Here is a 24,341-nt window from a genome sequence, read left to right as displayed (position 1 = left end):
CAAGTGGGCCGTATGAACCAAGCCACTCGAGTGGTACACATAAACTTGTCATAGGCCTTGAACATCTCTTCCACTGTGTCCTATATCTGATCTAAAGCCTGCACTGGAGTGAGGGTTTCCACCTACATATTGAAGATACCGGTTGAGTTTGAGCTTAGCCAGCTGGAATAACTCCACATTAGTGTAGGGCCATAACAGGACACCCTGGTTTGTGGGTCTTATTCAAGGCCAACATTCCATGCTGGGGTCCATGGGGCTCAGTGCACTCTGTACAGCGACTGTGCTCCCATGGTTCCAAGCACCTAGATGGAGAGTGCTCAAGAGAGCCTCTTTTAAGGAGAGAGAATAATTTGCACAGCTTGCTTTGCTTGCTTTTGCTCTTTTTTTTCTATCTAGGCCTGTCCAGCCCACTAAGATGTATTAATCTCAGACATGTAGATATTGTTTGAATATATGATTGTGCTCTTAATCTGATTTACTGAGAGACAAGGCCCATGTAATCACATTGTCTTACCTCCTACTCTTTTGTGTCTATCTCTTAAATCATTTGTAAATCTGTTTGCAATCTCAGCCAAGTTTGATAGAGCTCTTAAAGATATTAAATTCTTACAAGTGTTGCATAAACTGGAAGCTGAGTAGATTAAAAGTGGGAACTCAACATTTAGCTGTTTTTGTGGCCTACTGGCAAGCTAATCAATACCCCCGTAGCGCAGAACCAGAGACGGCACACCGCTTCCTGCCCAGCAGGAACGTGGGCAACACGGGAAGGGTAAAAGGATGGCATGGTTGGAAGGACCTTGGGGACGGCGTGGAGTGAGTGCCGGGGAATGATTTCATCCAGAGTACCTCAGTGAAAAGCTTCTTTGTTTTGATGGGGAATATCAAAACTACAACTGACATCAGAGGAAGCGCCATTAGGTCAAAATCAGGAGGGTGGGTTTTTGGATCTACCTTATTTGTCACATCTGTGAAATTACTGAACTCTTCTATCCTTCAGTTCCTCCATCAAAACAAGGTAAAACATTCAGAGCTCCTCATGTAGAAGGGGCTGCAGATTGTTATTTATGAAAGTAGTTTGGTGGTTCTGATACTAGTCAGGGTGGGAAATGCTACAGCATGCACAAATCAATGTAAAAGGGTTGTATCTTTTCCCTTTCTTCTTGCCTCAGAAATAAAAACAACAGAGGGAGGAGGACTGGGCTTAGCGTCAGTGCGAGATGAGAGAAGGGTCCCATTAATCCCTGTTCAATCCAGCCCAGTGCCTCATTTCCCGAAGGGTCATTTAGAACAACAACAGTTCATTTTTTGCAGCTTATGAAAGACACACTCGCTCCACACTCTCTTTTGTACGGCTGAAAGCAGCAGGATAGCCTTGACACGTAAGTAGCGCCGGGTTCGAAGTACCAGCCTTCTTGTGGCCGTGGGGTAGGCAGCTCTTGAAAATTTTGCATCTAATTTTAAAACAAAGGCTGGCGTTCAGCAGCCTCTGGAGGAAAGACTGGGGTTTTGGGGTGCCTCCAGCTCCCCGAGTGGCTCCGGCCGGAGGAGGCTGGCTGCCTGCAGGGTGCACTGCTGCCCCGCGCTGCGCTGCCGCCCACCCCGCAGGGCATCCCCACCGGCAGAAGCTTCTTCTCCAACTGGGCTGACATGGATTTCTTTTTTTTTAAAGCATAGCAATAAACACGCCAAAATACACTGACTGCGGGCATGGCCGTGTTGTGTTTGTTTAAAATTAAACTTTACCCTTGTTAAGCGCCTGCGTTACCAGCTCAGCCCTTCAGTCACTGGAGGACAAAGTGAAGCCACTGTTACGGTTCTCTGGAAAAAGAGCTAACCGAATTATACTTAGGTATTTTAATGTATGTGTCCAGTGGACTCTATGACAGGTCTCTGTTGTTGATCTTGCAGTTTGTCCCGTTTACACGTGAAGTTCATCGAAGGCTAAGGTAGAGGTTGTTATTGCCACTTGAAAAGACATCCTCTGGAGTTTTGAGCCTGTGGAGCTGTTTCACATGAGGCAGAGTATGACTCATGCTAATGAAAAGGGTAAAGAAGATTTTTTTAAAGAAATATATCGCAGTTAAATTAGTTTAGACAGCATGACATCAGAGAGTAATTAAATAGGTTTGTTGGAATTCCGTTTCCAATTCCTGAGTTCAGGTTTGTAAAAGATTTCTGAGCACCTGCAGGTCTCTGTGTGTGAAATATTTTCACTGGAAAGGATTCAAAACTTTAAAAAAACCTTTTAACACAGAGGCAGCATTACGCCATTCTTCCTTCTTGGAAAAAAAACCCCTTGGATTTAAACAGGACTCCTTCAAGTTTTCAGTCAGTTTTACAGAAGAAAACGAGGTGGTAAACTTTCTCTTTTCAAGAACAAGTTCTTTATAGCTGCCAACTGAAGTCAGGGGAGATCGTATCTGAGTACATGAGCATTTCCACTATGGGACTGGATACAAGTATTGAACGAGATTTGAAATGTTTTAATCTCAAACGAAAACCATTTTTGCTGACTTTGGTTTTTAATTTCTTTCATGTTTTCTTCTGCCAAACTGGAGGAACCTTTTCTGATTTTTTCTTTAGTGGCATTCAGAGGAAGACCAGAGGATGAAAATCCTGCATTTTCTCACTTTACTGCTTTGGCATTTGACTTGGCTGTCTCTGGATCTAGTTCCTGGAGCGCTGAGTAATTCTGAAGCAGGCCAGAGTAATCCAGGATCTAAACTAGGTCTTTTAAAAGCAGAAGGAAAAGAGAGGATTCCCTCAGCACGGGCAGGTACACTGAGGACCGCAAGCCATGGATATAGTACTGGGACCTCAAAGGCTAGGACTAAAAGCAGTGCTGTTCAGGCTGGAGCTCTGCTGGCCAAGAACGATGAATCAAAGAAGGTTCTCTCAAGAACAGCAGCCACGGAGGGCAAGGTAGGACAACTCCCCAGCAGACCTTCTGGAGTAAGGACAGTGACTCCAAAGGTTCAAAATCTTAGCAGCAAGGTGGCTTTGAAAAAAACTGGCACAAGCAGTACTGACACTGATTCTTTCAAAACCAAAAAGACTAAAGAGCCTGTAACCCAGAGGGAAACTAAGGAAACTTTCAGACATCCCCCTGTAACGCCACATGAATACATGCTCTCTTTGTACAGGACTCTCTCAGATGCAGAAAGAAAAGGTGTTAATGGAAGTGTAAAACTGGAGGCTGGACTTGCCAATACAATAACCAGCTTTATAGACAAAGGACAAGGTAAGAAAGGAGCTCGTGTGTGCGTGTGTGTGTGTGGACAGAGAGAGATGTCTGAGTGTGCTTATACATGTAAAGAGTCTTAGAAAATACTCACACTTTGTTAAAGTCAAATAGCTATTTCTAATGTAAATGAAATCGTACAGCTTTGCTGCAGATTTTGTCCTCCTGCCTTATCTTGGAAAATTCATTTAGAGGCAGAACTAGATGGTTGTGTGGCAGTCAAGCAAAACATTTAGAATACATTTTAGATGCATATTGTTGAAAATCAATCAGTCTTTGCATGCTTAGGTGTTTAAAAACATTTTAAATTTTTGTCTTATTTTCTTTCCGTAACTAGCTCCTGGAAACTGCTAACATTAGATTTTATTGGAAAGTATGTCTAAAAACACACGATATGCTAAGAACAGGGCTATTCTGTGAAAAAAACCCGCAAGTTTCAGTATCAAAGGGTGAGCCTGATTTGTTCAAGGTAGAATTGTGAGGAACTGCACTGTAGACACAGGACTCATTATAGCATAGGGTGGGTGTACCTGAACTAGCTCAAAGCTCATGCTTTCAGGTACCACCAACCCTCTGTCCACAGAAGCCCACAGCTAAGCACCGACTAACAAGAGTAAATAACTTCTGGGACTCCAGAACTTGCGGTTCAACATTCTGTTTCCAAACTTCTTCTGAAATTTGGACTAGTGTCTGCTTTCACACAAGAAATAACCAGGCTCCCAAAGAATGATATTCACCTTACCGCTCTGGTTGGAGAGCCCCATGCTGCTTCCAGTGACGTTAGTAAGAGTTTTGTCATGTACTTAAGAAAGCAACACAGGCTACAGCTGATAAGGTAAAGGTGATGGAAGACTCAGCCAGGACTGGATTTGCTTGCCATTTAATTAGGAATAGCTTAGCTTCTGGGAAGGGATGATACATTGCTCACAAGTGCTGCATTCAGGTTCTCAGCTCTCCACTGGAAGGCATTGTTAATGTAACGTTGCTAAAACGTTGCCTCAGCCATATTCCTTGTTAGTGCTGCTCATGAGCTTAACCAAGCAAATGTAACGTCAGGTTAAAGGCAGGTATGTTTTTCTGCCCAATTTGAAAAAGTTGTGAATCATGTGGAGTTAAGTTAATAAGGCAATTATCCTTGTGTCTGGCAGTTCCTGGGGGATGTTGGTTTTAAAGGACTAATTCACTATTGTATTGTCTAAGGGTAAATTTGCTCATGTTTAGAGCCAGCATGAGGCCTGGGCACCACTGAAGCTCTGTTTCGGTAATTTAAGTAGGATATAAGTAGTGAATAGGCCCTGTGAGTGCTCAGCCCTGAAAAAGAACTATTTTTCAATTGGCTAATTGCTACTTTGAAGCTAGAAAATGCCTGCTGGTGAACGAAATGAGATTTCTACAAGGCAAACTCAGAAACTCTTTTCCCTGTTGAGTCACTGAGTTCTTCTGGGTCCCTGCACAGAGCTGATCCCTTAGACAAAAATTGCTCTTTCTGTTTGGTGGGCTTATTAAGGAAACTTCTAGGCTTATGAGCAAACTTCAGGAGAACCATTAAGAACTGAATAACCAATATTGATCTGTGCTTGATATACATTTAAAAATGTGTGTGCTTTTTTTAGACGAGCGAGCGCCAACTATAAGAAAACAAAAATATATTTTTGACATCAGTGCATTAGAAAAAGATGGTTTACTGGGAGCAGAGCTTCGAATATTGAGGAAGAAGCCTTCTGATACGTGGAAGTCTCATTCTTCCGGAAAAACTTCCCAAGTGAAATTATTTAGTTGCTCTACAAACAGACAAGCAGCAACACTCCTGGACTCTCGTACTGTCAGTATCACAGATACACCGAAGTGGGAAGTGTTTGACATCTGGAAACTTTTCAGGAACTTTAAAAACTTGGTTAACTTGTGTTTTGAACTGGAAACTTTTGACAGGGGGAGAGCTGTTGATCTCAGGAGTGTGGGATTTAATAGAACAGGAAGACAGGTCAATGAAAAGGCTCTCTTCTTGGTATTTGGGAGGACCAAAAAAAGAGACTTATTCTTCAATGAAATCAAAGCTAGATCCGGCCAAGATGATAAAACTGTTTATGAGTACTTATTCAATCAGAGGCGGAAGAGAAGAGCTCCTCTAGCAACACGGCAAGGGAAGAGGCCCACTAAGAATCTGAAGGCAAGGTGTAGCAGAAAAGCCCTCCACGTGAATTTTAAGGATATGGGCTGGGATGACTGGATAATAGCCCCTCTAGAGTATGAAGCGTATCACTGCGAAGGGCTTTGTGAATTCCCCCTTCGATCCCATCTGGAGCCCACCAATCATGCAGTTATCCAAACATTAATGAACTCAATGGACCCCGAATCGACACCCCCAACTTGCTGTGTGCCAACCAGGTTGAGTCCTATTAGCATTCTTTTCATTGACTCTGCAAACAACGTGGTCTACAAGCAGTATGAGGACATGGTGGTGGAGTCGTGTGGTTGTAGGTAGCAGAACAGTTGTTTACGTGAATATGTTATGAAAGGTAATATGACACATTGAACATACCCTCTCCTCAAACAAGGTTAACTAGATTTCTTACCTCTAGGGTAACTATGTTTACAAGGATGTAGCAATAAATCCAGTGCTTCTATATGTCTCTCCACCGTGGGCATATTTCAATAGTATTTGGATGCTGTCATGCAGCCTGATATAAGGCCTTGTCTCGGCGACACGAGAGTGTCTGTAACTGAAGTCCATGATAGAGAAGATGATTGTACCTCCACACCTCTAGATCGCCTGCTTTTAGCCTCAAGGCAGTGGGTAAAGATGGTATCAGCGAGCTGTGGATATGACCTGTTTGATCCTTTGAACAATGTTCTTGAGACTGAATTTATGTCTGAGTCCCACGTGCTTTGTCCATTAAGAAATGTAAGAAAAGAGTCCTGATGTCTAAAAGAGAAGGTTGTGTTCTGGTGTGCTCCTATCTTGGTGTAAATAGTTACACTGTAATATGAGTTCTTTCTGATTAGCTCTTGAAACTATGCATATATAAAAAGGAGTCAATAAATATAATATGATGATTTAGTTTTAAGTTTTACGTGGAGATAGGTGATGCAGGAGGTATTTGCTTCCATGTATGTTTTCCTCCAAGCTACATATCTTTCTTAAGTATCCACCTTTCCATTATTATGTAGCAAGATATATTACTCTGTGTAAGGTCCAAGTTGTTCTCAAATGCTCATAGTAAAAGTGTTCAATTATGGCATAAGATGTAATAAATTATTGACACAGTGCTACATTGTGTCCAGCTGTCCAACTCTGCATAATTATAATGCTATTAAGAAATTGTGTTTAATGTTTTTGTACAATAAATACGAGTGAAAGGGACTTTTCAGTGGAGCAGAATACCAATGGTATGCAAAACATGTCCATGTATTTTGTTTGCCTCTAACTCTGCTGCCACAGAGAGAAACTGTGGAAACGTTGGAAGAAAGATCTGAAAGTATGGCATGGTTTGATCTGGTGGGGAATGACACTATCACTTGATGTATCTGGGGCAAAAATGAATTATGCAGATGATTGCAAAAGAGCTCCGGTATCCTCTTACTCTACCCTCCAAGGGCTGTGTGTTTGCATATCCCTTTTATCTGTTCTAGACATGGATTATAAATTTATTGTGGGATTACTCTGTGTATGTTTCCACCTACAAAACTAGGTACCAGATGTTCAACTGTAGATGGATCAGAAAGGCCATAAGAACCACCAGAAATTATTGAAGTAGCTTATCAATAAATACTATAAAGTATAAATGCTAAGGTTTGATATTGTTTCATCGCAGTTAAACCATCAAGTCACATTATTTCCTGGATCTGAACTCTCCTCTGCACAGCATCACTGGTGTGGGCAGCGGCAGGGAGCTGAATATGGCCCCTGAGGTCCTCCTGGTCAGTACCCCAGGCTGGGTGTGCTCTAGCTCGTGCTAGCGGCAAACCATCCTAAATTCCAGGTCAATAGCCATGGAGAAACAGTGACAAAGAGCTCTGCCCTTCCTCCTGCACTCTCTAGGCGGCTGAGCCTTTAACCAGCTTAAAACACCTGGTTAAGAGGCCTTGCTGCCAGACACATGGCATTCCCCTGTGCAGGCAGACCTGTCATCTACCATAACCTACAGCACGGTGATACAGAAAAAGCTCCGCAGGGAGCTTTCATATGTATGATCTCTTTGTAATAGCTTAGCGCCGTGATTTCTAACCACAGGAATTGATGTTGCTTGGTGCAGGCCACGTGAGAACACAAAACGAGGTGGGTCGGAATGCTGTACTTGACAGGAGGGCGAATCGCTAACTAGCAGGTTAACAGGCGTGTAGAATGACGAGCACTTGAAGCTACGTTGTAACATGTGCATGAGAAATTTTAGCATCTTATGGGTCTATTTTGTGGGTCAGGGCCGTCCCTAGGGCGCCTCTGTCTCCCTTCTGGACTCTCAGTGTGTGCGCTTCCCAGGTCCTGCTCTTCCTCATCCTCATGGAGTCTTAGGGCTCAAGCAACAGCTACTGTCCCCTGCACTAACTGCTTATCACCAGCCAGTCTCGTAGGACTTTCAAAACAACACGGAGTTTTAAATGCTAAGCTTTACTACCATCTTATTTAGATACGATTTACCATTGCTACAGTAGGAGAGAAAACACTCTCCTGCCAAGTCCACAGCCAAGAGGGCATCTCAGACTTTTTTTTGCCCATTCTGTTCAAGCAGTTCTTTTCTTGCTCCTGGCTGTTTTCTAGGTGACTGTCTCCTTTCCTCCTTGTGTGAAAGAGTGCTGCTCCCCATGCATATGCCTGTTGGCACATTCCCAGTGAAATCTCTGTTCTTACATATGACAGACACAGCTGTGCCGTACCATTTATTAACCACACAGGCACATTCCTCAATGGCTCAGGGTGATCAGGTTAAAATAGCAAATACTGCCTATTTAAATTCACTTGAATTGTCTTAACAGACAAATTAACTCCTGGGATTATAACTGCCTGCAAAGGGCAGTTTGCTTCAGTTCCATCTGGATTCATGAGATGCTGCAACAGCTTTGGAGGAAGGTAGCATTGATGTTACATGCAATGCATGACAGTTTGGAAATCGGAGGAGGAAAATTGCTATACACGTCACACTGCAGAACTGTTGATCAGCCTGAGGATCCTGGTGAGGCTGGTCACGATAAGAAGTTTTTAAAACCTAGTAGGTATCTCTCTGAGGTTCTTATTTCCTGTCCTTGTATGAATTTCTCAATACATGAATAAAGCAAGACAAAGATTCAGGTAAATGGTAATTAAATTGAGTATGTACCAGCATCTAAATGGAAAGAAAAATGCTAAGATTTTGCAATTATCCCAAAGCAAACAGTATGAACGGAGGAAAAATTAAAAGAAATACTGACATACTAAAGTCTTAAAAAACACCCTTTGGTAATGGTTCAAAAACCAAAATTCTGCTAGGTAGGTAGTAGTTATACCTTGAAGGGAAAAGGAAAAAACCCAACGCTAGTAGGCCTTTAGTATCAGTTTAAACAAATTTGAAACTACAGACACTAAAATGCTAGAATTATAATGGATTATTACGGCGTCAAAATTGCCAGATATTGGGTTTGGCCTAAGAGAAACAATTTCAGCCCAAGTGTGTGGTTAGGAGGTAACATGACATTCACTTTGCTTAGTTGGTAGCTCAAATGTGGTGACATCCAGAAGGGACGGTCCTGGCACTACTCAAGTTTGGTCCAGCTCAGAGTGAGGAGGTTATAATGGTGGGCATAGTAGGTGGCTGGGTTAGGGTAGTTTTTTCACTTTTAACTCTCAAATTGAATATCCTGGGTTTCTAACAGTGGTTATAAACCAGTGCTGCCATGTCCAGAGTCTCTTTTTGCATTTATGTTACTGAAATTGTTTGATCACTCTAGGAATTCCAGTTCAATGCTATTTTATTCTGGAGTGGTCTACTGACTTTCACCATGGTGTAAATGTATACTAGCCTATAGGTGCTTTACTGGTGTATTGTTTGAGCTATTGGGATCATCTGGCGCAGACTTCTGTCTCTGTAATTAATTATAAGATACTTACTGAATGGTTATGATCACTTAAATGTACAGTGTTGAAGGGAGTGACCTCTTTCACTGCTCTTCTCAAAGCAGTTTCTGTTATAGCGGGGTTAGGTTCACGGTTGGACTTGATGATCTTAAAGGTCTTTTCCAACCTAAATGATTCTACGATTCTACGATTCTTAATTCACCTAAAATTTCAATAGCAACAAAAAGATGCTGCCACAGTGAGCTGTGATTTTTTTTCTGAATTCCACATATCCATTCAATTTCTACTCACAAACCATTGCAAATCTTGTCAAGACTTTACATGGAAATCTGCAGTTTCAGTTATCCAGCGTGAGAACAGAAACCCATATCAAAACTTCCCAAGATATGTGAATGGTGGCCATTACAAACATCCATTATCACCAATAAGCACAAAAGTACAACCCAGGTGGACTTCACTCAACCCTCATTCCTCTCTGAAAACAGAGGTTTAGGGATAGGGCACAGTCCGGGGCTGACAGCAAAGAAACTGGAGAGAAACAGAGGACCCTTGAAATTGCTGAAGTTTGGCACTACTTTCTTTAGCCTGGTCATTATATAATGTGCAAAGATAGACACCCTAAATTATTGTTACGGCTTTCTTCCCATGGGTGAACTGGTGTTAGCAACTGGATGGTAGAAACGCACAGAAACCTGAGCTGTAAAGCAATACAGGTTAAAAGTTCAGCTTTCCACCTTTATGATGGCAGGTTTCACTCTCTCACTGAGAATGCCTCATTTGTATTTACTTTTTAGGGTCATTATCTGTCCCATGAGAGTCTTTGTGAAGGTCCAAATTTCAAATAAACAGTACACTATAAGACAGGTATGTGTGGATAATTTTTGTTGTATTTGGCTAAAATATGGGTACTAAGCTCAATAGGTAAACATAAAAGTATGCCATTTAAAACAATGCATTCCCATTAGTGTTTGAATATGTGCCTAAACTCCATGTACACTTTTACATGGTTATGTCATTTCCTGTGTAAAATGTGCTTGTTTATACAGCAGCCATATGAAAGATGCAGTAACCCGCTATGTGGGCTATTTGAAGCTTTCTTTAAGAAACATAAAACCCCCCTGACCCTTGTATAATAAAAGGTGTTAAAAGATACTGCTTTTATAACATCTTAGCCAAGACTAATAAGAATGTACAAAGCAAACAATTTTTTTTTTACTCCGTAGTCCTGGTCAATCACGTGTTATTTTATGAATTTACTGTTGCTGTTGGGTAGTAAAATGATATTTAAAAATAAAATTGCATGATATTCCATTGCTTCTCAACAAATTTAATAAACAAGGAAATCTTAACATTTTTTGAAAAACACTAAATACAGTGCAGTAAATACACTTTGCTGAGTGCTCAGAATAGCCCATTTATTCTGTCATTCTGAGGTCACTGATGTCCCTATTTTGCTGGGGGTTGTTTTCAGAACTAGTTTCAACTTTCGGCAATGATTTGGCTAACTGAAGTAATGCAAATGGATTCACTTTTCCCTGATGTCATTTTGAAGGGCACACTTGTCAAGAAAAAATGACTCTGTTAATAATAATAGTGATTAATTAGCTGACCCTCTCCTTGGGGACAGAAAATGCTCCTTTCACCAGTTTTTCTCTAAGAATCTCTTTGCTATAATATCTTGTGTCAGGCTTTGCCATCCAGGAATCCAGGCTGAGCAGACGCTGCCCTTTGTATCGCCAGAGAAATGCCATTAAAATGAGGGTATTGCTTCTGCACGTTCAGTTACTGTCTGCCTGTTTTTTACAAGATGCCATTTATCATGGCATAAAGTCAGAAATAAGCCTTTTATTGATAAAACCAGAGACATTTCATTTTGTTCATGCAAATGGCTTCAAAACATTAATCTTCCTCCGGAAAGAGAGACACAACTTGGGTCCTCCACGGGCTTAGAGAAGGGGCTGTATATCTTCATGGGAGCTCTCTTTTCTGCAAAGGTGCAGTAAGACTCATAAACTTTAGATGGCAAAGAATGCATTAACTCACACAGTTAGCGGTCAGATGACAGGAACCCAGCTAGACAGGGTAAAAGGCTATTGGTAGCTGGGGGAGAAGCACATGCCGCAGGAGAAGGTGCTCTAAAGAAACACTCGAGGGAATGCGGCTTGGGAAAAAGGACTCGGGCAGAAGCGGCTCTCGGGGGCAGCAGATAGGCAGTCCCACAGCAGCGGAGGACAGCAGGGGCTGAGGACTGGGTGAAAGACTGGATGATAAGATGGACTGGATGCAGGAGCAACTGTAGAGTGAATGTGCACCCAAACGGAACAAGAGATGGGTTGGGTGGCAGGGCCGCTGGTGGGAATAGACGTGTCTACATGCCTACCAGGAAAAATACCTTTTTCTGAGGGCTTGCTGTGAGTAATTCTATTTTCTTTCCACTTGCCTGCCCTTCTCATGCTAGTGGCTTTCAGGGCTTTACTCAGACCTCTGGTCCAGACGCTGCTGAAGGCTTAGGGCAAGAGCAGGCTGCTGAAGCCCAGCAAAGGCAAGTACCTTGTGACAGTGGCATTGAACAGCCAGAAACAGCGGTAGCTTTAGCACAATACTGACTGTGACCATCTGTGCTGTTGTGGGAGGTCCAAAGCAACAGAGCTGAGAAGCCTTGAGTCTGGATGATCAGGCACTTTCATTTACGAGATTTTCAGACAGATCATGAATTTCACTGCTGGGCCACAGGCTGACAAGCAGTCTGTCTTCTCCAAGCCATGTGCAGCCTGAGGTTAAAAAGACTGATCATGCAGCTCTGAACAGTCACTTTGAGTGCCTAACTTTGGCATTTTAGTGCTTTTCGCAACAGCCCTTGGCTCCAGCAGGCTGATTCAGAGCACTAAAATACGTGGCTTCCCAGTAAGTCAGAGGGAAGAGCCAGGCCCTGGGAGAGTGAACTGAAGCGTCTGTGTGCTGAGCAGGGAGCTGATGGGTGACACCAGGCACCGTGCCCCAAATGAGTCTCCTCTCTGGGGACAGGTACCTGTAGATTGGGTCCCTCTGCCCTTTTGGGATTCAGCTGTAGGCATGAGAGGGTCTTGCTGTCTGGGAAAAAAAAACAGTGGAGAGGCTCCTGTTAAACATAATAGTCCCTGGTTTGGGTTTTTTTTTTACCTGCCCATGGTGTGGAGGGCTTGGGCCCAGTTCCCTCTCCCTGCTGCACTTCTACCTGGCTGGAGGCACCCGGGGGGGGAACTCTTCATGTCTCCCACTGCGCAGCTGCATTAGGACTGCTGCTTGGGAAAGTTACATTCCTGCCTGCACCCTACAATACGAAGCTGGACAGCTTGCAAAGGAGGGCTGAGATAGACATCTACCCCAGCACACCTTGCAGGGAGTGCACCCTTTGGGGAGTAGGTGATCTGACCTAGATTTCTGATATAAATCACACAGAGGAAGGACTGGTACTAAATGCTTCCACATTCAACTGATTCCTTTTACTGCTGGGTCCTTAGGTAAACAGCTGTATTACAGACAGCCTGATATTTTAGGTATGTTGTGAGAACAGATGCTGGATGAGTCCTACAGGCAAGAAATACCGAGTGTGAGGAGGGAGAGAGGAGAGAAAGAAAGGACTTGAGCGACTGGCAGCAGCATAGCTGATACTCAGGCTCTGGGCATGCATCCAAACAGCTACTCTAGCACATGAATGCGTTTGCAAGAAGGTGTCACTGACACCAGTGATGATACATGTCACAGTATTTTTACAGATCCCTGAGCTATAGCCTGGTGCCCAGGTTCAGTCAAGGCTGAGATGTTCGAGCATCTAGTGCCTACAGTCCACACATCTTCGGTTCATAGCATCTATACTGGAATTAAACCCACTTGGTGTGGGTCGGTGATGGAAGACGAATCTCAGATGCAGGCAGAAATATTACAGAAATGGGACAAGTTTATTGATGACTCCATTTTTTTTCCTATGGAATAATGTTGTGTGAATAATATTTGATCAATAAGTTCCAGAAAATGTAAGCCGTAATCTTTCTGATGCATAGGAACTTTAAAAACAGGTTGATTCTTTGGAGTTTTAAGAAAAATGACCTGCTATTTATCTCAAAATGTATACACAGTGGAGCTGTCTGTCTCCCAAAACATTATTATGTTTTTGGTAAGAAAAAAAGCCATAAGAAATAATTCACTTCTTGCAACAGTAATGAAATATTCCCCATGCCAGTAAGATAAGAAAGTGATGAGGAGCATGTGCTGGCGTTGTCAGAGTTTTAAAACATTTAACCTGCACCAATAAGCCTACTGATTTTTAATAAATCTTGGAATTCTGGGGAAATTCCAGAGGTTTGGGAGACTCAGGAGAAAAGGAATTTAATTCAGTACTATAAAAGGTCACTGTGCTGACCTGGCAATTATAAGCAAATTATGGGACTGTTGATACTGACTGAATCTTACAATGTGATTGAAGGATGGTAGTTTAATTCACAGGCAATAAGGGCAGGAAGAACAATTAAGATCATTTAGCCTGATGAGCTCTGCTCACCCTAGGTAAAAAATTTTACCTCTGAGTCCCTGAAATGTCAGCTCAGTTTTTACAGCAATCAAGGCAGCAAACACAACTTTAGGATTGGGAGAGAAACAGAGAACAAATGAGAAAACAATATGCAGGCACTCCAGGGATTTACACGGCTCTTGAACACTGGTGATACAGCAGAGCTGGAGAAGGGTAATCAGAATGACTGGAAGTACGAAACAGCTTCCGTGAGAGAAGTAATTAGATAGACTGGAGCCCTTCAGTGAGAGGTGACTGGGGCAAGAAGGGAAAGTGATGAGGGCTAAGAATGTGAATGGGGAGTAGGTTTTCTCCCAAATAAGAACCACAATGCACCAAATGACACCGGTTCAGGACAGGTTTGAAACAAGCAGAAAGATGCTGATTCCTACAGTGTTGCCCAGCTGCAGAACTTCTGACCACACCCTGGTTTGGATGCTAAAAGTCTACGTACATTTAAAAACACTGAATAAGTTCATGGAAGAAAAATCCATGAAAAGCTGCTGAACATGAGTCCGTGGGACTTTCTGAGCCACTGGTAGCTGGAGGCTGAGAAGCTGTGCCAGGAAAACCTCGCTGCACATTTGTCCTGTCCTTATTTTCTTTTTAGGGATCTGCTGTTGCCGACAGGAGATGGGCTACATGGATCCATAGTATGATTTGGCAAAACCATTCTTATGTTCTGTATGAAGCCCCAAACTTGCAGTGAACTAGTACAGTGGGACCTCCTGTCTTAATCCGTTGAGTAGGACTTAACAGGGCTTTGGCCACTGTCCTGTTAGAGGAGCATGGCTTTCTGAAGTGGTTTCTCTTTTCCCACCAATTTTTTTTTTAAAAGGAAGCCTATTTTTAAAGTTCCTTGGAATTAAATGACGCTACGTAATAGCTGGGTATTATGTAGTTGGAAAGAGATCCAGGATTGATTTAAAGACCGAAAGTTTTAAAAAGCTCACCACATTCAGCTCTAAGCTAATTCTGTGAATATTAGCACTTCATTTTTTAATAAGCAGCTATTTCTACCTACTGTCCAGTTTCCACTTTGAATCAGTGAATTGGCTTCTTTGTCTGCTACATGAAAAAACTTACTCCCATGGGCATTGTTCTACCTATGCAGACTGTGATTAATTTTTTTTCTTTTCTATGGAAGAGGTAGATCAACTTAGTTATGCTTTTGCTGTGCACTTTCCTTACCAGATTTTTTTTTCTTCTTGTGTTTTTTTCTTTAGACTCTCACTTCTCCAAATACATTTTGTAGTGTGAACACCAGAACTCATTTAATGTTGCAGTAACAGTTTCATCAATGCCACAGAGACACTACTAACTCTGTACTTCTACTGGATTTTGACCTTCATTATAGTCCAGGGTTCAGCTTTCCCTCTCAGCTACAGCATCACGTTAGAAGTTCAAACTCAGCCTTCTATTATGACCAACACTGCTTTTCCATAATCACCGCTTTCTAATGAAAAACTTTCCATTTCATAAGTTCTTGCCTCATAGTTGAAAATCCTTGTTTACAGCTGAGTTAAAAAGCAGCTTAGCCCCACTAAAAAGTTCCTGCTTGACAAGATTTATATAATTGCTGTTACTCATTATGAAGTAAAAGTCACTTTGCTTTTTAGGGCGCAGCATTGAGACGAGTAAAGGTGTAACCTCAGGAGCCCTGTCAGCGCTAGACTCAGGAGCAGAGACCTGTGTCCCAGGCTGGAGGGCTCACCACCTTCCTGTGCCTCCGGGAGGAGTGAGCTCTTCGAGAAGTAATAGAAGAAAGATGCTGACAGCAATCTGCACTTCTTGAATGTTGAAGTGCTGGGCTTCAAGAGCTGGGCAGGGGACTGACAGATCCTCTGCTGCTCACACATATTCGCTAAAACCCCTTCTCTCAGGACATTCTCCAGACATTCCGAGAATGTGAATATCAAGATGTGCTCTCCTTGGCACGGATTTAAAGGTTACTTGAAAGCTGCTCTGGAGCAGATGCCTGATTCATAGAGATTTTGTTCTGCTGTCAGCCCTGAGAAGCACATACTTTCCAATCGCTTAAGGAGGTTTGCACCTCTTGCCGTGAGTCCATAGGGCACCTCTGTAACTTGCCTGTAAGCGCCTGTTCCTGGCCAGAGGGTACGTGGCATGCAAAAGTTCCCATCGGTGCCCTGCTCTCCCTGCACAGTGCTGGCTGTCTTGAGGAGATTTTAATTCTGGACATTGGGCTGTTATTTTTTCCAGTGGTCTCCAGGGCAGACGATACAGAAGCTCAACAGCAGTGCTGGCTTCCCTGGCCCGGCAGGAGTGGTGTGAGGCACACCGAGGGCTCCCGTGCTGCATTGACACTGCATGAGCCATCTTGTTGCTCAGTCCCTCAAGGATTCTTCAGAGCAGCAGGAGCCTCTTGCTGCCACAGGAGAGGGCCACTATTCTGCCCTATTCACAGCATGTGGCCGGCTCCTGTGGCTCTTGTTGGGAGCCACATGAAGGGAGGGAAGAGGGAATGACTGCTGGAAGGTGGTGGGGTGAGGGATGATGGGGACATTTCTTAGTGAAAATTGCTCAGTCTTTGCTAGGAGGGACTGACAGCATGCCTCTGACAGATTATCCCGGATAGCCAAACCTTGCCCCATATTAGATGGTTTTCATCACAAACATAAATGTACTTGGTATAAAACAGAAGGTCAGGAAGGTTTAAGACATGGTATATGAGAAAACATTTTCCAGATTTCAGCTTCCTCCAAGGTAATATGCAAGTGTAATTAAAACAGAACCTGGAAATATAGAGTACAGTACCCTATTGAAAGTGTGTTGTATGAGCTGAACTCCCTTCATTGATAGTTTTCCAAAACACACAGCTGCAATAATCTTTATCCAGGAGAAGGGAATAAATTAAGTCTGAACACCTCTGCATATAGTACAGTACAGTGTATAGCACTGCACCCCATATAACCTCTTAGCGGTAATGGAAAGCTGAAGGAGGCGCAAGTGGAAAACCTCTCTGACCAGCAAACACTTTCTTCTTCAGAAAGCATACAGATGGGAAGAAAAGCTCATGAAGCAAAGGCGGCTTAAGTACTGGGATGTCTTGTTTCTGAAGCGGTCTGCTCAAGTCGTTGAGACTCTGCAATGGCAGGGTGCCAAAGCACACTCCAAGTCTGACAGGTGGGGAGGGAAACGTCCTGGGCTTGCCCCAGCAAACAGGGAGCACTGATGGCAAGCTAAAGTGAACAAATAGGAGTTTATCACATTTAACAGTAGCAGCAGCCACTAGGATATAGAAGCTTGGAAAAAGTAATCAGGTCCTATTTCTACTTCCCCTGAACAGTTCAGTCATGGAGTTCGGGTTTTGCTTGCTAGCTTTCACCAAACTCCGTGAGGTGCAGCACTGAGGAGCCTGTTCTGCTTCATGTCTGCTTTTCCTCCTGCAGCACTGGTGCAGGATAGGGGTAACTCCCTCCTGGAGACCAGAGCACGGACCACTTTGCACCCCTAGCCAAGGAATTCCAGATGAGGGAATTGATCTCCATACTTGCCAAACCTTTCGAGGTCCATAATGCAATGTAATGTAATTGTACTTTATCGAAAAATTCTCTTATTTTCATATTTTTAAATAGCATTTATCCTGGGAAACAGCAGTAGCAAATGTATGCACACTGACATCCCAAACTGAGTATTCAGTCTTACGGAGAGGACTAAGCATCTCTAAGTTGCTAAAAATATAATTAGCTTCCATTAAAATTTCTTTGTCAGCTTGTAATGTCATCCTAAGGGTGGACCTGGTCTCAAAGTATCCAGATTTACTCTGTATGCAAAGGAGAAAAATTTTGTGAAAGTGAAGAATGACAAAGTCATTATAAACTACCAGTTCAACCTTAGAAATGCCATTTTCCTTCAGTACACAGCCAGAACTAGAAAACCAGTGGAACTTACGTTTCCCCATGCGGTCAGATGGCCCCTCACTGCATTTCTGGAACTCAGAGTTCTGGTAAGAGCAGTGCAGAGACATCCAAGTAAGCTCTGGAAGAAGTCAATCCACATATATCAGGGCTCCAAGGGCCTGTTATCACTGATCTACACTTCAAGCCCTAAAAGGGTGCATTGGGATGTAATGCCAGACCTGCACTGGCTCTGTTGGTACATACAAGGCCCTTTCAGAACCCGGAGCACCGGGGAAGTATGCTGCAAAGACACTCAAATAGCTGCAGGGGCCAGCTGGCAGTCTTGCAGTATTGGCACCGAACCCGAGTTAATAAGACCTGCTGGACCTGAACTGAGTTTTTGCAGTTGGGTTTCTCTTTATCATGATCTCCAGAGCGTCCTGGAATACCCATATGGACTACTTTCCCTCTTGTTATCTGGAGTGCCCCAGCCCTGCTTGTCCCAGGTAACATGGAGAGATCCAGTTTCCTCACATGATCATGAGATTTCCTTTGACTTTTCTTCTGTGGAAGCAGGAGCAGGTGGTTAAGAAGGAAAATGAATATAATTTTAAAATCTGCACTTAGAGAGGAATTCTACACTGAGCAGAGGAAAGATGGAAGTTGAAAGATCTGTACTTTTGCCCTAGTCTAAAGTATGTTTGTTTTTCAGAAGGGAGCTCTCCCCAGCAAATGTTGGGCTAACAATTGCCTTATCAAGTTGATTTTGATTCTTCATGTGACTGAGAAGAGAAAAATACAAGAAGTTGTTATGGGACTTTATAGATTTAGAATATTTCAAAATGGTTGATTAACCTGCATAGTTACATTTTAAAATACAAAAACAGAGGCCTGCATAAAAATGATAAGTCTGCTTTTCTGTGTGAAAACGGAAAAAGCATGTTCTATGATAACATTTGAAATAAAATTATGTGCTGGTAGAAAATTAGGAGGACAGGAATATCAAATATTTTTAAATGCCTTTGTTTAGAAGTTATTTATCATTCCTTGTTAATTAAGTCAAAAAAGAAATAGAATTGCAGTGATGACCACTGAACCAGCTTGGGAGAGGTTAAATGCATATGTAATCTCAGGACTGCGATAGCCCAAGGACCTCTGTATGCAGAGTCTTTTGAAAGTGGACAGAAATACACAGATTAAAAAAACACACAGAAAATCTGTTTCCTGGTGAATTACACACAGAAAGTCTGCAGAGTGGTCTGCATAGAACATCATCATTGCTGAAGAGGAGGAAATGTGCAAGTAAAAAATACCAGAAAAGGTCACAGAGGTGCCTGTCTCTGAAGTCGGAAAAGTGGAAATTTCAGGAAAGATTTAACCTGGAGATTCCAGCTTGGCAGATCAGGCAGTTCTCACTGTGCTAAGTTCTTGGGTGCAGGTCCCTTTGTCTTTTCAGTACTGTATTGCTCACTCTGAAAGACATAAGCAGTCCTCAAGGCAGAGATAAGCAGAGGCCACACAAGACCTGGATTGCTGGCTCACCATACTACGTCTTGTATTTTTGACAATACAGTCTCCATGTGCCCATTTGTGCTTCTTATTTCTGACGGTACTACAACAAACTACTTAAAAAAAACCATCAAAACTGTTTCATTCTCTTTTATTGCAAGGAAATACGTGTCTATCCATTAACAGGGTGAAAAAACAAGTAATATGATAAAGGTTATATAAGAAAAAAAACTTGCAGAGCGGTGATATGAAGCCTCATCTCCCAAACAGCCAACCAAGAGTTTCCCCACATCTCTACAATGCTTCTCCCAGCAAATAGCCTGAGGCTGATTTCTTAAAGTATTAGCCAAACTCTGCTCTTACCTAATACCTTTAGGAACTTGACATCAAAGGGAGAAGAATGGGGCTCACACTGAGCATCTTTATGTTAAGTATGAGAAAACTTTCACAGTGAAAGGTTGGAACGAGCTTCATATGGAAATTGGGAATCCCCTTACTGAAATTTTTAGGTGCAGGTCAGAGAAACATGCATGAGAGAGGTCTAAGTACATTTAGTACTGGAAGTGGAGGATGGTCTAGATGATCTTTTTAGCTACATACCTACAGGATTTGCAAATGTCTGTAATTAATTATGCCAACCAAGGAATAATATAACAACCCAGAATCAAAGTCTCAGTCTCTACCATAGCCTAGAACACCCAAGTGAGGGCAAACATTTTAAAACTAGCAAATCATCTAAGCATCATAGCCAGCCTGGAACATTTTGACCACACTTCTTCATGTAAAAATTAGTTTCTTAAAAATGATATTTGGGGTTAGATGAACACCCAGTTTTCACAAGGTGGCATTCTGAGACCAGCATGGAATCGTTGGGCAAAATACAGAGCCTTTGTCCCACTCCCCATGGAGAACAGCCACTGACCTGGGCTGGGGTACTTCTGTGCGATACTATCAACCTTCAAACTTTATCCTGATTAAGATTAAGGGATTTTAATCTGAATTTTTCACACTGAGGGTGGTCATCGCAGGTCATCTGCCTCTCTTACAGTCTTTCCTGTGGCACTTCATACCGCTAATTAGTAGTTCACTGAATCAGAAAGTCAGTTTCTTTTCTGATAAGTATTTCATTACCAGGTGTCCCAGTCTCCCATTTGATAATACTCAACTCTTCCATTGCAACTCTTCTTTCCTTACGTACTCTGCAAATAGGCTGCCTGCAATTAAATGGGGCTATGGTCCTGAAAAACAGTTAAGTCAGTAGAAGGCCACCTGAGACTGGATCAAAATAGCAGTAAGAATACAATGGAAATTCTTATGCTGGCTTACACGTGCTAAACTGAATCAAAATTGTGAAAAAGAAATGTTAGGTACAACTTGGATCTGCCAGTTGTTTTGAAGGGCTCAGTTTTGTCAGTCCACTTGATTTTGGTGTAGTATTTTAACACTGAAGAAATGCCTATGTGATTTTAAACCCAGCCCTTCACTGCCAGCTCCCTCCTGCTTTTGGGCTAAAAAACCCACAGTCCCTCATTGTCTCCATTCTTGGTAATGAGGGGATTTGGACCCTCATCCTGTCTTCACATATCTGGATAACAGGTGGATGTGGAATTTTTCCTCCAGGAGTTTTTTCAAGTCTGCATAAGCTTCATGCTCACCCTTTGTGTTGGGATGCTTGCTGGACCGAGGCTTTAACTAATAGGCTAGAATTATATCCCCTGTCCTGTTCTGTACAGTAGTTGACTTGTCAAAATGAAGCCTTGCCAACCACCACAACAGCCTTAACCTAGACCCAGTGTACTCTAGAAAACCTTATGCTCTGCAGAGCCAAAGTTAAACTCAAACTGAACCCAAAGCAGGCACTAACAGCTTCAGGAAAGTGTTTGTCATTCTCCTCATCTGGGCTAGAATGATCCCAAAAGGGCCTGGGAAGGCATCCTGGGCCTGCCTGGATTCTGCTGTGAAGTCCCAGCACAGGATCTCCTCAAGAGTAGTTCAAGTATCCTGGTGTCTCAAAATCGCCACCTGGGGAAAACGGTTTTCCCCTGTGCTCCCCTGTTTGGAGACAGGGCTTCAGGGTGATTGCTACTACTTCTCCCGTTACTCCCTTCTATTACCTGCAGGAAAGGAATCACTACCATCACTACCAGCACAAGGGCTACTGCTGACAGCAACCGCAGTGAGGTTGGCAGTTTGATGCAGTTTGACAATACAGCTCAGCTGACCGAATAGCTGGCTGCTGCCAAAACAGCCGATCTGCTCTCCCCATCCTGTCCCCAGACAGACATTCCTGGAATTCCTCTGATTCTGAGGAGAGCTGTTTCAGGTAGCTAAGCTCACAGACAATTAATCCTACTAAACATAACAAAAACACAATTTTCTGCTGGTCTATCTCCTTCAACCAGCTCATTGGCTCAGCATTCATTAGATGAATGCTAGTGCTACCACAGCCCCGGGCAGGACCTCTCCTTTCAGCAATTAGTAATTTTATCTGCTTAGCTGTATTGTCAAACTGTATCCTTACTTCATCCACCAGCCCCATCTAACCAGACATGCAGGAATAAAGGCAAGCCTCTCCCACCATCCTGACATGTGTGGATCATCACTGCTCCCATTTGTACGGACGCAGCATGTAGGACTCCACAGCATGGCCCCAGTCACCAGAAGCAACCATTCCTGCTGTCATCAGGCTTTTCCTCCACCACCAGTGTCCTAAAGAGAGGACTTTGTGGGTCGATCGTAGAGAGTCATCTCTCCACCCAGCTTTTGCTTGCTTTCTACACCCTGCTTCTCTGCCTTTAACACACAGCAGTCCCATATCCCTTCTTGGTCACACTTAAAAAATGGCAAACATCACCTATTTGGAGGATTCTGCAATTCCTCACTCTCTCCCTTCTATGCCTCCGTTCTCCCCCAAACTCTGAGTCTGTGCTCGTTGCTGTCCCCATGCACTGGTGCCTGATTAGTATCCTCTCTCATTCTCCAGGCACACATACATCCAGCCCCACCACTGCTGTTCTCCAGCATGTTTTAGCACATTCAGGGAAGGAAGTTTCTCTGTCCCTCTTTGTTTTCCATTTCTCCTTCACTTACTTAAACTCCTCTAGACTACCTTCTCTCAGCCCATGATTTGTGGTCCCTCATCTCCTCCCTTTAACAGCTGCTCCCTCCAGCCACTTGGAATGGCAAACTCGAAGCCAGCTGCCAGGTCTGCAAGTAAGAGGGAAGATAGGATTGAGGGCAAAGCAGGAGGCTCCTTAAATATAATCGATTATTATAATAAATAATGTGAAACTTATTTTATAATTCATTATATAAATTAAATATCATCATATCCTTTCTGATTCTTCTTTCCCGTTCAGTCACCTGGTTGCCAACACACCTAAGGCAGTTGTTAATGTTCCCCAGCATGTTTTAGCACATTCACGAAAGCAAGTTTCTCTGCTATTGTTAATAGCCTCAGATGAAAGAACACCAGCTGGTGATAGGAACTTTGCTGCCTTGTCTCTGGGATTTCTTCTTGTTGCTGGTTAAAATGCTCTCCCAGGAGCAGTTCCACACAGAGCTGAATGGTAGGAACTTGAGGACAGCAAGGATTGTATACATAAAAGGGAGTAAACTGCCAGTGCTCTGAATGAGGAAATCCCCTTAGAGTTGAAATTGAAATTCAGATCCACCTCCAAGTCTTCTGTCTCCACGTCCCCTTTGGAGGCAGTCTGATGTGCTTTTCCGTGCATATGAGGTAGCTGTGTTCAGCTAGACTGACATGAAAAGGGCTTAGTGCTACACGGAGAATGACGTAACAGTGATAGGCAGAGAAATCTTAGGTAAGACAGTAATTTTCTCCAGCTGAAATGTGTCAAAATCATCCTGTGCATCATTAGGTAAGACTAACACAAACCCAGGTGACTGTCAGGAACTGGCACACTCAGCATATTTATCACACACATGGCTCCGAGTTAGAAAGTGTCTGCTATGGTGGACAGACTACTGCACACCACTGTGAGACTCCACTGCTACTGGCAGAAGTCTTTTCTCTGGACAACTATACGCTGTAGGGGTTCTTCAGCTTCATCACTTTTAATGACTCTAACTCATTAATGGCAAAGGGGAAGCTTCAGAAAAGTGTAATCCTTCTCCTCCTTCTCACAAAAAAATTGCTGTTAAGAATGGTATTTAGTATTGCTTTGAGTCTAATACAGGGAGGACAGCTAAGCAAATCGAAAGAAGCAGAGCTAGCTTTAACCTTCCTCCTTAGAATTAGCCACAGACACAAGAACGAAATGAAACGTAGCATATCCCTCAGAGAGATCTACATTTCCCTGCGTTGTTCAACATCCAGCCCCGCGTCAGAACAGCTCGTTCACTAAACACGTTGTCAGATACAGTTAAACCTATTTCAGCAGATAGCTGCGGTGAGGCAGAACATCTTGGAAAAGACCAACTGCAGGCACAGGGATCTGGGATGCCTGTGGAAGGGAAGTCCAAGCAGGTGATTCCATTGGCCCCCTGAGGCCTGACATTTAAGAACCTATGAAAGATTTCTAAGGACTACTGTGGAGTTTCAGGGCCATTAAAGCAGCTGCTACTGCCCTCTTGAGAAGCTGACATCCCAGTAAATATGCTGGGAAAGAGAGGAGTAGAACATTATAGTTCCCCAAGCCCTTTAAGCCAGCACTGCTGCTGAAAAGAGCAACCTCGCTCTCTTCCCCAGCTGCTCTTGCTCACATCTGCACCAGTCTCCCGTGTACCAGGACTAACATTTGTGAGGTGATGTGGATGTGATCCAGATTAAGGCTAACCTGGCAAAACAAGCCAGCTCATTTCAACCTGTCGGGTTGCTGCTCAGGTTCGCTCTGCGGCCTCATGAAAGCTGCTGCCAGCAGAAGCAAGGAGCAGGGAATGCGCACCGGGGACAGGTGGGATGGCTCGGGACAGCGCGGTGCTGGCTCCAGGGCCTGCGGGGACACTGGCACGAGGGGCTCTGCCATGTTCCCCTGGTACCACCTACCACTGTGAAATCCCTGTGCTGGCACCTGTGCAGGCTCAGACAGATGCTGTCTCCCGCTTGGGGCTGCCAGAACGGCCAGATCAACCTCAGCCAGAGGAAACTACCGCTGCTTTCACGCTGCTGCCAAG

General features: G+C 43.4%; 1 protein-coding gene across 1 annotated transcript; it reads left to right on the top strand.

Annotated features, from left to right (window-relative positions):
• The first annotated feature begins 2,607 nt into the window (after positions 1-2,607).
• Positions 2,608-5,723, top strand: GDF5 (growth differentiation factor 5). The gene is made up of 2 exons (XM_009813154.2): positions 2,608-3,241; positions 4,855-5,723. Exons 1-2 carry the CDS (start codon positions 2,608-2,610, stop codon positions 5,721-5,723), a joined length of 1,503 nt encoding a protein of 500 aa, XP_009811456.1.
• Positions 5,724-24,341: the final 18,618 nt, after the last annotated feature.

The sequence above is a fragment of the Gavia stellata genome, chromosome 20 (genome assembly GCF_030936135.1).
Source record: "Gavia stellata isolate bGavSte3 chromosome 20, bGavSte3.hap2, whole genome shotgun sequence".
Classification (NCBI taxonomy): Eukaryota; Metazoa; Chordata; class Aves; order Gaviiformes; family Gaviidae; genus Gavia; species Gavia stellata.
Note: the sequence above shows the minus strand (reverse complement) of the source record. Positions and strands in the feature narration are given on the sequence as shown.